This window comes from Gossypium raimondii, chromosome 6 (genome assembly GCF_025698545.1).
Source record: "Gossypium raimondii isolate GPD5lz chromosome 6, ASM2569854v1, whole genome shotgun sequence".
Taxonomy (NCBI): Eukaryota; Viridiplantae; Streptophyta; class Magnoliopsida; order Malvales; family Malvaceae; genus Gossypium; species Gossypium raimondii.
The window spans coordinates 3,397,926-3,415,166 of record NC_068570.1 but is presented as its reverse complement, the minus strand read 5'-3'; the positions used below and the strand labels follow the sequence as shown (position 1 = coordinate 3,415,166).

Genomic DNA, 17,241 nt, shown 5'->3' with positions numbered 1-17,241 from the left:
GGGCACAAATTGAGGATTGGATAGTCAAATCCTCTGATTATAGTATTTGATAAATGGAAGTTTACAAGAGCTTGTTGAGCTAAAACCTCTCAAATAAAAAAGTTGGGATGGACAACTTTTTTCAACAACTGATTGGGTATGAGATATGTAAAATGACATATTTAACCATATTTGGCTCTCAAACCTAATAGGGGTGTCAAGATATCAATAGCCTTTATTCTCCAATTTTCACTTTCATCTCCAAAGTTCAAAGTAAATCTAAAAAAAAAAAATCCACCATGAATCTACAAAAATCAACATTGTCGCAAGAAATTTTCAATCGAGCCCATTCATCCTTGAATATTTATGCACTCTTAATTTATTTTCAATTTACTTGTGTAAGATGTTTTCCTATGCAACTTTTTATTAATTGAAATATGGTACTTGACAAATTTATTTAGAGTGTAACATAATTACCACTAATTTACATACTAAGAACATGACATAATTATCACTAAGAATATAGTTTACAATTATATTTATACATTATTAATATTTATCAATTTTCACAAGGTTAATATTTGCAAATAAAGAATTTAAAAAATTATTTATTTAAAATTTTAAAACATTCACTAATTAATTTTCATAATAAAGACTAGAATTTTATAAACAAATAAATACTTAACAATAAAATGTATCATGCCCTTATTTGTCATTTTACACATATCAATTTTCAGCTACGTTTTATCAAACACTTTTGTCTTAAATTTTTATATTTTTATAGTTATTTCACTTCAATTTAAGGATAGTTAAATAAAATGTAATTAATCCAATCAAATATAAAAGAATCAAATGCTTATAATTATTTTTAATACCGAAAAATAAAAATTAAAGAGAAGGGAGAAAAGGGTGAACAACCCACTGTAAAGATAAAGGAAAGATGAGACTTGAGAGAGACAAAAAAGGGGAAGAAGAAGAAGAGGTTATAAATGGAAAATGAGTAATTAATCTCATGATCTAAAGCTGATCACTTGGCAAAAAAAGAAAAGGTGATTTTGAGGTATACAAGGAAGAGCCTAGAGATTTGCAGAAGGCAAGAGAGAAAAAAATGGAGAAGGTGACAGATGTTAACAAATAAATATTTTGCAGCTTTGCATGACAAACACGTTTTGATTTCCATTTTTGAAATTTACTCATTCATCATCACATGATGTAAGTATTTCAATGGTGGAAGAAGGGAAAATGACCTGATAAAATTCCAAGCTAAGATGTTGCAGTTTTTGAGCTCAAAGGGAGAGATTAATTAATAACAAAAACTAGGTGTTAGAGAAGATGTTTTATAGTTTTGAGCAATGGCTCATTCACAACAAATATAAAAATTAAAAACCCTAATCATGAATTTTTTTGTCCCATTATAATAATCATAATGGTTGTTAGGGTTTCTTACCAAGGGTGTTCTTGTTATTGTGCATCCAGACTTTAAGAACATGCCTTTTAACACCAGTCTCTTCACAAAATTGTTGTATGGCAGCTTCATCATGTTTTTGAATCCTCCACCCCAGTTTTTCAGCGAAATCAAGCATTTTTTCTTTTTGTTCGGCTGTGAATTTTGTTCTGAATCTCTTCTTTGATCCTCCGCCACCGCCACTGCTACTGGGATTCGAGAAGTCTTCTTCTTCTCTACTGTCCCCGCCGCCACCTGACGCTGCCGGCAACGCTAATGGCCTGTACTGTGAAGGTGGCGTGAGGTGGAGATATCCGGCTGGTGGTGGTGCCCGATAGTAAGGCGAGAATTGGGGGTACTGCTGGTGGTGGTGGTAGTGAGGGTTATAGCTATAAACATTACTTTCCCCCTCGGTTTCCTTGCGATGAAAATTCCTATGGCAGTTACAGGCGGCGCATTTCAAGGCCTCGACGGTCCCTTCATCACCCGCCGCTATGAACTCGCAGCAACCATCCACCGCGTGGCCGCCGATACTCACGGCGTGGTTCTTCAGACACTCTCGATACCTTACCGTGGTGGACCCCACTTTTCTCGCCAAGCCATCACCACCGCCGGTGGGGGTAGGTCCCGGTTTCGACCAAGTTTCCGATAAGGTACCCAGTGAATCGTAGCCTGGTGGAACAGCCATACCCATTTCTTCTTCTTGGTCATCATGTTCATCAAAATCCATTTTTTTTCACTGCCCTCTTTTTTGACTTTCTTGTTTTGTTGATTTGATTGGGGGTGGGGGAGATTTTACATGGCAGACCGAGTTAACTCAGCAGATCCACCATGAACAATAATTGAAAAAAGAAGCGAGTTTAGATAATATAAAACAAAGGGCTTTGGAGAATAAAAATTATGGGTTTTAGCTGAGAAGAGAAGATAAGAGAAGGGAAGAGAGTGTGGCCATGAATTCCCTAACCTGCAAAAGTGTCTTACTAGAAAGGTTTTCATGTGCTTTCCATTTTCTGAAACCAAATAAGCAATTTACTTACCTAATTCCAATTTCCACCTGATTCACATTACTATTTCTAATGTTTTAGTCCACTTTTATCATTTCATTTTAATATCTAAATTTAAAAAATATAAAAATTTAATGATAATGTACTTAAGTTATCAATTTCTAAATAATATTATGGTAATCAGATATGTCAAACTATTGGTTTTTATTCAATCAGTTTGATCGGTTCAACCGTTAAACTAACAATAAATAAATAAAATTTTATAAACATCTAAAAAAATAAAAATAAAAAAGTTATATAAAACTTCAGGTGATGATGTGATATAATTTCAGAATGTCACATTCAGTATTTTAATAACAGGACCAGTCGTTGAACATGTTAGACCACTGATTCTTGATTCAACCAGTCTGATCGGATCGACTGTTAATCCCAATAATAATTAATTAATTAATTAAAATTTTATAAAATCTAAAAAATTAAAAAACATATATATTCATTTTGTGAGGAATATCAATAACTAATGTTACAAAAAAGACAAAAATTAAAATAGAAAAAATAATAATTATTAACAAAAGTTAGTTTATTTTTGTTGATTGAGTCTTAGTTCAATTGTCATAGGTATTGTTATCAATACAGGAGAACATGTATTCGAGTGCACTTCTATTTATGGTGTTGGGGAGAGATTATGAGCTGACATGGGTTTGTGCTTGCTTTTCCCAACAATATCTTTTTCAAAGTTTGAACATGTGTTTAATCTTTTCTTAGATTTGTGGTTGCTTTTACCAATAATGTTCTTTTTTCAAAGTTTGAACCATATTCAAACCTCTGAGGATATAATATATCTTATCATTGTACCCAATACGTATTTATTACACCTTCTTATATTCGAGGTTATTATCGAAAGAAAACTAAGTTCGCATTAAAATTTATATCCTTTTAACATACTAATTGAATATGAAAATTTCTTCAACTCAATTAGATAATAATTTCTTGTACTTTTGGAGGATGTATGCATGTAAAACAGCTCTTCTAAAAATATTATGGAGGTTTTTGTATTAAAAATCATATTACATTTTGCAAACTCTTCTAAAAAAATGAGCAAATTAACCTCTATATATTAGATCAAAGAGCAAATCGATCCTTTCTATTAAAAATTGGCGTGGGTAACAAAATAACTAGACAGTGACATACGACATGTCACATGTATCTCATACTAACGTAAATGTATCAATTTTAACAATAGAAATAGATGAAATTTTTAATGAATGATTAATTTACTTCTTGATTTATCATACAAAGACTAATTTATCTATTTTTAAAATATTAAGATAAAATGCAATCATCCAATGTTAGCTGGTTGAGGATTAGGCATTATTTAAGTGTTTTTAATTAAGCTATTCAATGAATAAACACATCTAATCACAAATAATATTCCTTGTTCAATGTTTATGGGTTTCAATAATAGTTAATTATTTAATGACTTGAAAATTGGTGTCACTTCTTTATTTTTCTATTTTATTGTATGATACCTTTTTAAAGATGAAGACATATGATTTGTATTCGTATAATTGGGAGTTAAATTATATTTATACTCTAAAAGTGAAAGAGTTTAAATAAAAATATAGGTTCGAAAAATAAGTTTAGAAAAAAAAGATCCGTTAGACATTGTCTGTGGTAAGCTTTTTCTAATCCGAGCTCAGCTCGGATTTGCAAAAAAAATATTGTTGTTTTGTCACTGTTTTGCTATCATTTCAATATTATATTGCTACTATTTTGTTGTTATCGTTTGAATATTGTATACTTCTTGCTTTATTATTAATTTTACTACTACTTTAGAGGCATTTATTTATTAAATTGCACCTATCTTAGTGTTATTTATGTATAATTTTTTTAAATGTATTTTCAATTTGTTGGGCGACATTTATTTTAATGTTTTTAATGTATTTGATGGATTATATTTGTTAAATTTATTTTTATATAAAAAATTTTAATACAAGTGGGCCGGGCCGGGATCAAGTTTTAACTTTTTATCCAGATCGAACTTCAGCAAAAATTTAAACTCATTTTTCAGACTGAGCCTAGCCCAAATCTATCAAGCGATCCTGAAACTTTATTACGACCTAATCCGACCCATCATCATCTCTAATTATGTTAAATATACATAATTAAAACCATAATTAATATTAAAGGAATAAGGAGTGGGAGTTTAATATATAATATTATTATTTAAGATTGACAAGAGAGATATGGGTACCCAAAAGGGGGACAGCTGCTTCAACATTGGGTAGCAGATCAGCTTAAAACTTAGTACTTGGATTTTACACTGTATAATTAATTAGTTGATGCCTACGGCTATGGACATAAAATGTCCACAGGTGCCCAAGTGCAACCCATCTCCCTCAGCTACATGTAAGATTATTTTTTTAATATTTTATTTTTATTTCATTGTCCATGTTCGAAGTTTATGGTTTCTTTTCTCAATAAGGTTCGAATCCGCATCCTCTTTAAAAGTGCAATATATCTTACTTTTCCACTTAATACTTATTGGTTCAGTTATATGTAACGTTGATCTATAATATCTTTTCTTTTTCTATTCAAAGAGTTTTATACGGCACCGACAAGTGGTTAGAAGAAGTGGATATGAACTTTTTCTCATGTATTTGGATCAATTTTGTTGGGAGGACTTTCCTTGAATACTACCCTATGCCTGAACAGGGTTGGTCTTAGACCGTAAAACGAATGAAGACTCTCATGATTATACTAAAAAAAAAGAGTTTCAAGCGAAGTTAAGACCACCATTGACCATTTCCAATGCATTAAATCTTTCTTTCTTTTTTCTAGATGAAGAAAATTTTAAACCAATTACAAAGCGTCCCGTGTCATTCTGAAATTATCATTGATCAAGTTGAGATTACCATGATAAAAACGATGATATTGTATTTGCGTCATAATTATTTTTTTCTAATTAATTTAAATTAATTAAGATATAATTAATAAAAATTATTAAATGATTATTTTATCTCTAATTAATTAAATTAATATAAAATAAATAATAAATAAAAAAGTTTAAATTATTGTAGAACACTCAAAGAAAGAAATTAAATTCTACAAGAATTATTTTTATTCAAGTGACCGCTCTATAAAAAAGGGTCACGGGGCGTAAAACAAAAAAATATACTTATTTTATTTTGTTTTTGCTGGTAATACTATATATAAATAGAAAATAGAAAATTAAATATATGATGAATAATAAATAAAAGGCCACTCCATTTCGACAAAAAACCCACGCCCAAGTTCCATAGCTTTGGGTCCGCTATCTCAATCATGATTTTTCTACCCCTAGAGGGAAAGGTCCTTCTCTTTTGGGTCGGTTGTGGGCGAGGAGGGATTCGAACTCCCGACACCATGGTTTGTAGCCACGTGCTCTAATCCTTTGAGCTACAGGCCTTACCTTGTCTCCACTGGATCTATTCCCAGGAGTACCTAAAAAAAAGGAACCTTTCCTCTCCTCAATCATTTCGGGTTAAGAAGATGTGAAGGTACCTCCAACCCATTTTACACATTCACAAATTCAAGAAGTTTAGAGGGCCTTTACAGAAATCTCTAAAGAAATTAAAGAACTTGAAGAAACTTTGACGAACACCATACTCGTTTTGAAGAAAAGCTAGTTCAATGAAGAAAGGAGGTCCAAATCCGTTTCAAAAGCAAGTCAACATAACACTTGAAATAACCCGCATCCATCTAAAATCAAATCTAAACAACTCTTGGATCCAAGCCTAACTAAAAACAAAAATCAAAAGAATTTTTCATTGTTGAAAATGTTCAGAGATTATAGCACTTTCAAAGTTATCAGTAAAATATGTCTTCTAAATTTTCAAGTCAATTCACAACTTAAAATCTATGTGTACACTCTTTTCTCTTCACTTGGATTGAGTCTCCATCGTCGTGGTTGATATTATATTGATATCAGCTCGATTAGGATCAAGACAAACCTAGAAAGTTTATAATGTATAAAAATATTCCACACAAATAATCTATAAATAACTATTAATCCAATTTTTGTAAGTATGTATTAATTAAAATTTTATTTTTTTGAATAATTTCATAACAAGTTCTGATCATATCTGTTATTTTTTGACACAATGCCTAAAATTACCCATAACTTCTCCTGAACTCATAAGTAGGAGAATAATGCGCTTCAATGCACTCGTACCTATATCCTCCTGCATTGACAACAATACCCATATATACTAATCGAACTAGAACTCAACCCGTTGATTAAAGTTTTTCTTTAATCATTTATTAGGTCTACTATAAGAGATATATATGCATGAACTTTGTTACTTTTTATGGACTATATGTGCATGAACTAATCTTAAATACATTTCAAAATTTGAGAAGCAATTATATAAAACGTGAAGAATATCAATGAAAAATCACACCACGTTGTTGTCAAGCAAATTAGCATTTGAAAATAGGCAATAGTTATGGAGATATAATTTTTTATTCTTGGTTTGTTTGCTCATATCCTAAGTGCATGCATGAAACCAAAATAATATTATAAGGCTACAATTTTTTTGATTTATTATATTATTATTTAAGAGTAGACTTTGGAACCTTGGGACTTGAAGAATTCAAGAAATGTTAGGTAAGCTTTATTTTTTTTAAGTTAGAAATACAATTGAATCTTAGCTCGATTGGTATGAGTATTATTGTCAATGCAGAAAGATGTGGGTTTGAGTGTGCTAAAGCGCATTACCTCCTATTTATGAGTTGATGAGGGACTATGGATAGTTCTAGGCATTGTTAAAAAAAAAGCAGATATGATCAGAACCTATTGAGATTATTCAAAAATATACTTTTACATATTTAAAAAATTAAAAATTCAATCTTATTTTTTTAATTTATATTTTTTATTGTTATAATTATTTTTGTTGATAGTTTCTGTTAAAATTTGTTAACTTAAAATCCTTATTTTTCATTAATCATATGATAAGTAGGGATGTAATTGAGACATGAGATTCGATTCAGTGATTATCGAGCTGAACTCAAGCTCAAGCTATCGATCAAATCTAATTTGAGCTTCGTCATAATTGACTTGAATGGTTGACAAACCTTATCGAGCTTTTCAATTTATATGTTATTAAATTACATTATTGCCCTTAATATATATTATTAATCCAAAGCTTAATTATCGAGTCTAGCTCGAGTTTAAAAATAGACGTTCGACCAAGCTCAAGATGAGTATTGAGCTCCAAATTTTGAGTCAAACTTGAACTTGGCAATATTTGGGCTTAACTCGGCTTGATTACACCCCAATGACATGTCACGTGCATGAGGGCAATTTACTCAACATGCAAAATTAACAAATTTTGACAGAAATAACTTATGATTTTAATGATTGGACTCAGATTTTTAAATTAAAACAGTTAAAAGACTTAATTTCTAACTTTTAGAGTGCAAAAAATCTCAAATTTTCGTCAAAATACAAGGACTAACAACGTATTTTAACCATTGTTTTTCTTTAACTTTTTGGGGATAGATTTTATTTTAGAAAATGTTTTTATAGGGTGGATTGACATGAGAATATTATATGATTTTTGAATGACAAAGAGATCCTTTTTACTTATGAATTAAAATTAAAGAGGTAATGTAGGTGGGAAAAGATAGGGACGTAAGAAAACAGTCCAAAAATTGCATAAAAATATTCCACACAAATGTCAGCAGGTGGTATGGTGAGTGTCATCTGTCATGTGATACCATCCAATATCCAATATCCATCATCCAGATTTTGAAATATTTGTACATTGGCCCTTAAAGTAATAAAAAATAATTTAATTATTTAAAAATTAGAAAGATATAGGCCATTAAAATGATGAAATTACATTTTTACTATCGTAAAAATTACAATTTAAGTTCGGTTCCCCCTAAAAGGTTTTCTAGCTTCACTGCTGACGGCATTAATATTTTTCGTCAATTGTATATAAATTTGATTGACATAATAATAAATTTAGCCATCAATTTTTATATATTTTGTATAAATAGTATGAGATAAATTTGTTTAATTAGGACCAAATTAATAAAATATATAAATTTTGAAGACTAAATTTAATATTATAATAATAATAATAAATATGTACATTTAATGAAAGGATTTGAAGAGGGTGGATGTGGTGTTTTTACCTACAATAATTAGTTTTGTATTTATGTAATTATTTAGTGTTCAATATAAAACTATTTTATGTGTTTGGGTATGTATACATCAGACGTGACTCTGGCGCTCTGTACGCGTGTCACTGTCGTGTCAGCTGGCGGGAAACCAACCCACTTATTTTCTAATAGGTTAAAATCTGCCTATAGTCCTTCTTCTTTTTTTAATTAGTAATTTAGTGTTTGTATTTTCAGGAATTTAATTTTTTTTGTTAGATTTCAAAATTCGGGTCAAACGGTTCATATTATTATGATTATTTTATTAAATTTAGGTTAATTATAATATTTTTTATTTATGTGGCTATCAAAATGTCATAACAGTAAATTTAACAAAATAATAATAATATTAACAGTATGACTTGAATTTTAAAATTTAAAAATAGAGGTTAAATTTCCTAAAAATACAAAGAGACTAAATTCTAATTTTCGAAAATTATAGGAACTATAAGCGAATTTTAACCTTTCTAATTTTAACTACAAATTTGTAGTAACTAAATTACTTAATCCCTATGTAACTTTAGCTTAAAAGTTAAAACCCTTTTAGTAAGTATTATTTTAATTTTTCCATAATTTCAGATTTAATAAAAAACATTTTTATTTTAAATTTATGGTATAATGAAGAATTTAACATTTAACATTTACTTTTTATTTTATAAATTTTACGTCTTAAAAGAGTCAAATCATTTTATATGAAAATATTGATAAAACGTTAATTTTTTAATGATGTTTGCATGAAAATTTATGTGTAATTTATGTTGATACGATATTATTTATCTTATATGTCACGTTAACAAATAATTTACAAATTATAAAACATTAAAAAATACAAAATTTTAAAAAAGTAGCATGAATTAAATGTAAATTGTTATGCGGGTTTCATTAAAAGATAGTAATTCAAATCATTTTTAAAGATTTAATGATCAAATTCGATAATTTAACTAAAATAATAAGGACTAAATTGATATAAAATATAAACACTTATCGGATATATTTATTTATATGTCAGATCCCCACGTACAGTCAGGAGGGGAACCCCGTACGTTGTGATGCTTTATTTCTTTTTCCGTTCCGTTTTAAAGAATGAAATTGAAAAGCTTGCTGTCAATCAATCTATCAATGTTGTAGTTAGTGAGAGAAAAATAATTGAAAAGAAGAAAAAAAAAAAAAAGAGCAGACATTGAATTGCTGACAATAGTTTGATTAGTTTCCATTCCCATGCTTTGTTTTGTCACCTTTACATGTGTATACCCGAAGATTAGTCTGAAAAGCGAGAGAGTTTGGAAAAATATATAAGTTCGAAAAATAGATTTAGATAAAAATTAAAAAATGAGTTGAGCCTCAAGTAAAGCTTTTTTGGTTCGATTTGGCTCAAATTTGTAAAAAGAAAAAATATGTTGTTTTCTATTTCTTTTTATTGTCATTTTACTATTATGTTACTATTATTTCGTTGTTATTGTTTGGACATTATATAATTTTTATTTTATTGCTCATTTTGCTACTTAAGTTGCACCTATGTTAGTTATAATCACTGAATTTTGTCCGGCTCGATTTTGTGTTTTTTTTAAAAATCAAAAAATACAAAAAAAATAAAAAAATTGCATTTTGACTCCTAAACTTTTGAAATTACATTTTGACCCATAAACTTTTTGAAATTACATTTTAACCCCTAAACTTTCTAAAAATTACATTTTGACCTCTAAACTTTCTCAAAATTATGTTTCGGCCCCAATACTTTTCCTGCGTTTGCAGTTTAGTCCTTATGGCAGCAACTTGCACACCTACCCCCGTGATTTCCGGCCACCGGCCTAGGGCATGGCCTCCCTCTCCCCTAGCCACCTACCACCTGCAAAATGAAGCAAAAATCATCTATAAAAGGGGCTTTTAACCCCAAAATTTGGGGGGGACGAAAAAAAAAAACCTTGCGAAAAAGAGAAAAAAAAAGAGAAAAAAAAGAAAGAAAGAGAGGAGAAGAGGAGATCGGCCTGCGCATCACCGACGGAGACGACGGCGGCGGTACAAGCGATGGCGCGGCGCGGCGGCTAGGGTTCGTGAAGAAGAAAAAGAAGAAGAAGAAGAAGAAGAAGGAGAAGAAGAAAAAAGAAAAAAGAAAAAAGGAAAAAGAAAAAAAAATAAAATAAAATAAATAGTCGGGTCAAACCGAATCGACCCGACCCGCATTCGAATTAAACCCGACCCGCACCAACTCAAGTAGCCCCCAAAAAAAAAAACCCAAGCAAAAAAAAACAGCCCAAAAAAAAACAGCCCAAAAAAAGAAGCAAACCACAGCAGCCCACCTAGCAGCAGGCCGATCAGCCCAGCACCAAGCAGGCTTGTCCAGCAAAGGCCCAGCAAAGCAGTAGCAGGTCAGGCCTGTCCCAACGGCCCAGCAAGCACCCAGCCAGCAAGCCAAGCCTACCAGCAGCCCAATTGGCAAAAAAAAAAAAGGGAAAAAGAAAAAAGAAAAAAAGAAAGAAGAAGAAGAGAAAAATCGAGTAGCGTAGCTCGTTTGATTAAGCTCGTATTTTTGAGCTTTTCGGTAATTTTCTTTTTTATTTTTAATTTAATTTATGCACTTTTATAATATCTCGTATTTTATATTTTGCTTTTAATATTTTCTTTATTTTTATTTTAATTTTACAAAACATCAGTATATTTATTTTATTTATTTTAATTTTAAATAATTTCAATAAATAAGGCAACGCATCGATTTAACATTAAATCGCTGATTTCATCGCTATGTTGGGTGAATATCACCGGTTTATGTTAAACACGATACGCCCTTTTAATCGTGTTTCAAAAAAAATTCGTGTTTTCACAAGAAAAAAATTCATTTTTCAAAATTTTTTGTATTTTCTAAAAATTTCCATGTTTCTAAAATTTTGTATTTCCAAAATTTCTGTGTTTTAAAATTTTTATGTTTAAAAAAAGTGTCGTGTTTTTTTAAAAATTTTCGTGTCTTTAAATTTTCGTTTTTTCAAAATTTTTGTGTTTTCAACAATTCTCGTGTTTCACAAATTCTTTAAAATTTTTTATGTTTTCAAAAATTTGTGTTTTCTAAAAATTTTCGTGTTTTTAAATTTTCGTGTTTTAAATTTTTTTTTCGTGTTTTAAAAATTCTCGTGTTTCAAAAAAAAATTCGTGCTTCAAAATTCCCTTGTTTTTACAAAAATTATCATGTTTCAATCGGGTCACAATTAAATATTAAATTGAACTTGTATTTTTGGAATTAAGACAACATGCGTTTAATAAGATACCAATTTTGGGCGTCGCGAGGGTGCTAATACCTTCCTCACACGTAATTGACTCCCGAGTCTTAATTTTCTCTGGATTTTTACGCAGACCTAAAATTGCCTCTTTTTTAGGAAAAGTTAAAAAGAAATTTTTCTTCTAAAAAGAGAATTTATTAGGTGTCCGATCACACCTAGAAAAAAAAAGATCAGTGGCGACTCCTTTTCAAATAAAATCGAGATTCAATTTTTCAATAATCATTTCAATTAGCGCCCATCGCCAAAATTTTTAGGTCGCTACATTAGTGTTATTTAAGCATAAATATTTTTTTAATTTATTTTCAATTTGTTGGGAAATATTTATTTTAATATTTTTAGTATTTTTGAGGTATTTTTTTTAATTTAATATAAGTGAGACCGAACCCGGGTTTTAGTATTTTCATCCGGGTCGGGTCTGGAAAAAGTTTTAGGCTCATTTTTAGACCCAAACCTATCAAGCGCACCCAAAATTTTATCAAGAACCCGACCCAACTGATGGATAATTTTAGTCACCTTTACCTGTCCTAATAAACCAAGTATAGGCTCTTGATCAAATATTTTCAAATTAAAGGTATATTGTATTTTATCAAAAAAAATTATAGATTATAAAATGGGTATAAAAAAAAAGTATGGGTCATACCAAAAGATGTTAATTAGGAGTATAAATGAGATATTTGTGTTTACGTATTGGATGGTAAGAAAGGATAAGAGGTGAAATTTTGGATAGATGTTTGTTGGGTCTTTTGTAGTACTATTACGGATGACAATGGAGCGAGACGAGGATGGATGCTGCCAAATTCACTACTGCTTCACAGTTGGTATGTTTTGCTCCACCACCCGACTCCTTCCCTTAGGAATATTTGATCTTAAAAGTCACTACCATCTCTATGAATTTTGGATGCATTTATTCTCACCTCGCCCCACTTCATTTTAATTTTATTTTTGTTAGTTATTTCTAATATTTTTAATTGTTTTAAAGTCAAATAAATATTTAAATATACTCCTTTAAGAAAAAATATTTAAACATAAAACACATTTTTTCTACAATACATTATTACAATTTTACATTTGTTATAATTATACAAATACAATCATAAAATGATAATTTCAAATAGTACAATAGGACTAACTGCTCAAAAGAAAAAAAAATTCCACTCCAATCAAAACAAATCGATCTAAAATTTGTGGGGATCAGAGTTTTACCATCCCTAAGTATCACAAACTGCATATTGATGAGATTGGTATAAACTTCAATTTTAGTGAGATGGTGGATGAATGCAACAACTGGAAATGGGAGATTTTGGACAGCTATTTTAGCTGGACTACCAACCTACGGATCGTAGGTACCTGCCCGCCAAATGGAGATGCTGGTCCAGACTTGATTGGCTTTGGTGGTCGAGCAACGGTAAGGTCACGGTTGCCAAGGCCTGTAAATTTATTATAAAGGTCGGGAACCTACGAACCTATGATGGCTTGCTGGTAAGCATGAGTTTTATTTTCAGTTAAATTTGATAAATAATCTTTTAGTTAAATTTTATTTATTTGTTTCAATCGAATACTGATTAGTTTAGATTATTTTATTATTATTTGACATATGAATTTAGCCTATAAATAGGCTCTTTTACAACCTTAGAAAAAATACCTATTTAGATATTAGAACTCATTACACATTTAGAGAATTTTGTGTTTACGATTTGAGTGTTCTTTATTTTCGGGGTTTGGAGTTTAGTTTTATCTTCATCTTTTGTACTCTTTGTTCTTTTGTTATTATAGTAAAATTATCTTTGCCCATGGCTTTTTATCCTCTTTGGAGGAATTTTTCCACGTTAAATTTGTGTGTTCAATTTCTCAATTTATTCCGCTATTTTTATTACTTTTTGCTTAATCGGGTCGATTCGTAACACTTGCATTTGGCATGGCAGACTGGTTATATAGAAAATTAATGGTGTAGAGTGATAATAAGCCATAGTAACAATGTTGAACTCCATTGACGTATTGATGATCCATTATGACATTAAATCTGTATTAAAGACAACAATCACAAATTCACAATCATTATCATAAAACCAATCCTAGTTCAGTTTTGTACAATGATGAACAGATACAATCATTGCAGACTTGCATTCTATATGAAGTTGGATGTTTCTTTCAGTCTCATGTACCTTGAAAACTTTTCTTCCTATTGCATCAATCAGCATCTAAATCTCTTGTTTTCATTTTCAGCCTGAGTGGATGGCTCCAGAATTCCTTCGCGGAGAGCCTTCAAACGAAAAATCTGATGTTTACAGTTTCGGAGTAATCCTATGGGAACTTATTACCGTGCAACAACCATGGAATGGAATCAGTCCTGCCCAGGTTGATAAATTTGGTTTTCTTATTTTTCATTATGGTTCTTTTCTTATTCTTAACAAGTGCATGCATAAATATCAATGTAATTGACCAACTGTTGAAGTATTTCAATGCTGTATTTCTTAATTCCGTCACCCCCTTTCTTGTGGTGCTGCAAATTGTAGGTGGTTGGTGCTGTAGCTTTCCAGAATAGGAAGCTTGCCATTCCTCCTAACACCTCCCCAAAGTTGGTTTCCCTCATGGAATCTTGTTGGGCCGAGTAAGTATATACTTTGTCCTAGATGTATTCACTGCACTTAATTTTATATTATGAGTTAGACTGGGAAGTCTCTATAGCTATCTTTTCTCTGAATGCATCGGTCCGGGTAGGACCAAGGAGCAGCTTGTTGTAGATGTTCCTTGACAGTTTATTATTGTAGTTACGGCCAATAAGGAGAGAGATTAGCAGTAGCTTACTCTCTAAGGGTGGGTTTGGATGGGCGATTGGGTGCGGTGCGGTGCGTTTAGCTTACTTTTTGTCTTACGCTATAGTATCACTACAATATCTAATCTCAACGCAACCGCTATTTTTACACTAACAGCAGGTAAACGCACCGCCCATCCAAACTCACGGAAATGAAAAAAAACCCAAGTTTCACTAAACATACTTGAACTTCACGGTCACATCTATCCCGACTAACATAGGTGCCAAGTATTTCTTGGATTTGCTGGAGTTATATTTGAGAATACTAAAAATTCCTGATGATAGTTGCTATATGTACTCTTTTGCAGTGATCCCGCTCAGCGGCCGTCTTTCGGGAATATAGTAATAACATTAAAGAAGTTGCTCAAATCTCCATTGTAGCGATGCAGAAAGGAAAACAGTAACAATGGGTGTCGTTTGAATAACCTGAAAGCAGCTGATTTTGGAGATTCTATTCCACCAACCTTTGTTTTTGGTTCCAGGCAACTGTAGACGTTTTATCTAACCCATTTGGAAGGCAGTTCCCATTAGAAGTTGAGGCCTATAATGATCATTAATAATAAGGTGGAAAAAATATAGCAAAGCTGTAATGAGTTGTGTTCATTATATGTAGGTTTTGCATGGGGGGTTGCCTTTCCCCACATAAAGCAATTTGCCAGTGTATGTAAAATCGGATAAGTTGGTTATTCCCTTTTCGTGTTTTCGGTGTTCTTATTCATGCCAATGATGGAACAAAAAACTTGGGAGATGATTCAGCAAGTAAAAAAAGTTTGCTTTAGCCCCTACTTTTGTATTCATTTTGCTGTGTTTGTAATGGACTGGAAGTTGAGTTAAGATCCTGTCAAACCAGCATTGAATGAGAGTGAAGCTTTATACAAAGATATGAGGAGGGTGAGGGTGGCAGTGACATCGAATATTGTCTTGGGGAAGCATTTTTCAGCTCAAGTCCAATCCGGATAACATGCTATGTTACTGTCTAACCCATATTCTCTAGACAACAATAGTATGTTAATAAAGTTAAAACTCAACACATACTTTAATGTGGGTGAAAGAAGGCTATAAAGACAGCTAGCCACTGTCCTTTCAAGTTAAATCAAACACATTTAACAAAGTAATTGACATGGTTGGACAATGGCAGTACACTTTGTTTCACTCAATTGTCGGGCTTTTTACAAAATTATTATAAAAAAATAACCAAAATATTATAATTTTTTTTATTTATTAAAATATACCAAAAAAAAAACCTGACATAGCCTGATCAAACCAATCATATTGGCGGCACCAATAGTGCCAAAGGACTAAAATGTTAATTAAGGGTAGTTTTAAAGACTTGACATGCAAATTTACCATTTTGAATTTTGAAAGTTAATTGTTGCTGTGCGCACTAAAATTAAAATATGGCTAATTGCCTTCTAAGCCCTCCTTATTTATTATTTTCTTTTTATTCCCCTTCAACTCACTTTTTTATTTAATAAACAAGCCCTCAACTTATTTTTGTAGTTAAATAAGCTCTTAATCTATGATTTTTACTCATAAAAGCCCTTTATTTTATTATTAAAGTAAATATATTTTACCTAAAATAATGCTATTTAAAAAGTATAAACTAATTTGTATTTTATATATTATTTTGATAATTTGATGAGAATAGTTTATTTAAAAATTTACTAAATAGAGTTATTAAGAGTATATAATATAATTATAATTTATTTTTCTATTTGGGTTACATTTATGGGTGATCAGTTTTATTATTACTTCGGTTTTTCAATAAGGCGTGCTGGTATTTCTATTAATTTTTTTAATTAAATCTAATATTAGTTAAGTGATAATTAAGATGCTTAGAATTCTAATTAAGTAATAACTCTATTTTAATTTAATAAATTATTCTCATTTAATAACTCTATTTTAATTTAATAAACTATTCTCATTTAATAACTCTATTTTCATTTAAAATATAAAATTTACTGAAATATAAAATTTGTTGCTTCATAATATCTTAAGAGACTATTTTAATTAAAATAGTCTAACATGTTTATGCTATAAGTCTATTAAGAATATATTAAATTTATAAATAGATAAAATAGTTTATGTTTCCGTTATTTTTTCCTTTTGATTTAATATTAGTTAAGGGATATATTAAATTTATAAAATTAAAATATTTTAATTTAATTTTTAAAATTAAAATAGAGTTATTAAATGAGAATAGTTTATTACATTAAAATAGAGTTATTAAATTAAACTATTTTAATTTTATAAATTTAATATATTCCCTTAACTAATATTAAATCAAAAGGAAAAAAATAATGGAAACATAAACTATTTTATCTATAAACATAAACTATTAAATTTAATAAATTAAAATAGAGTTATTAAATAAAAAGTGAGTTGAAGAGGAATAAAAAGAAAATAATAAATAAGGAGGGCTTAGAAGGCAATTAGCCATATTTCAATTTTAGTGCGCACAGCAGCAGCAATTAACTTTCAAAATTTAAAATGGTAAATTTGCATGTCAGGACCTTGAAACTACCC

At 30.3% G+C, this 17,241-nt stretch overlaps 2 protein-coding genes across 2 annotated transcripts; one reads left to right on the top strand and one right to left on the bottom strand.

Moving 5' to 3' along the window:
* Nucleotides 1-1,207: 1,207 nt before the first annotated feature.
* LOC105773082 (zinc-finger homeodomain protein 2) lies at nucleotides 1,208-2,481 on the bottom strand. Its single transcript, XM_012594718.2, has one exon. It carries the CDS (start codon nucleotides 2,151-2,153, stop codon nucleotides 1,413-1,415), a length of 741 nt encoding a protein of 246 aa, XP_012450172.1. The 5' UTR covers nucleotides 2,154-2,481; the 3' UTR covers nucleotides 1,208-1,412.
* Nucleotides 2,482-11,862: 9,381 nt separating this feature from the next.
* On the top strand, nucleotides 11,863-15,549 carry LOC105773083 (serine/threonine-protein kinase CTR1). Its single transcript, XM_012594719.2, has 5 exons — nucleotides 11,863-12,721; nucleotides 13,164-13,382; nucleotides 14,127-14,258; nucleotides 14,417-14,511; nucleotides 15,024-15,549. The coding sequence occupies exons 3-5, from the start codon at nucleotides 14,136-14,138 to the stop codon at nucleotides 15,094-15,096; spliced, it is 291 nt and encodes a 96-aa protein (XP_012450173.1). The 5' UTR covers nucleotides 11,863-12,721; nucleotides 13,164-13,382; nucleotides 14,127-14,135; the 3' UTR covers nucleotides 15,097-15,549.
* Nucleotides 15,550-17,241: the final 1,692 nt, after the last annotated feature.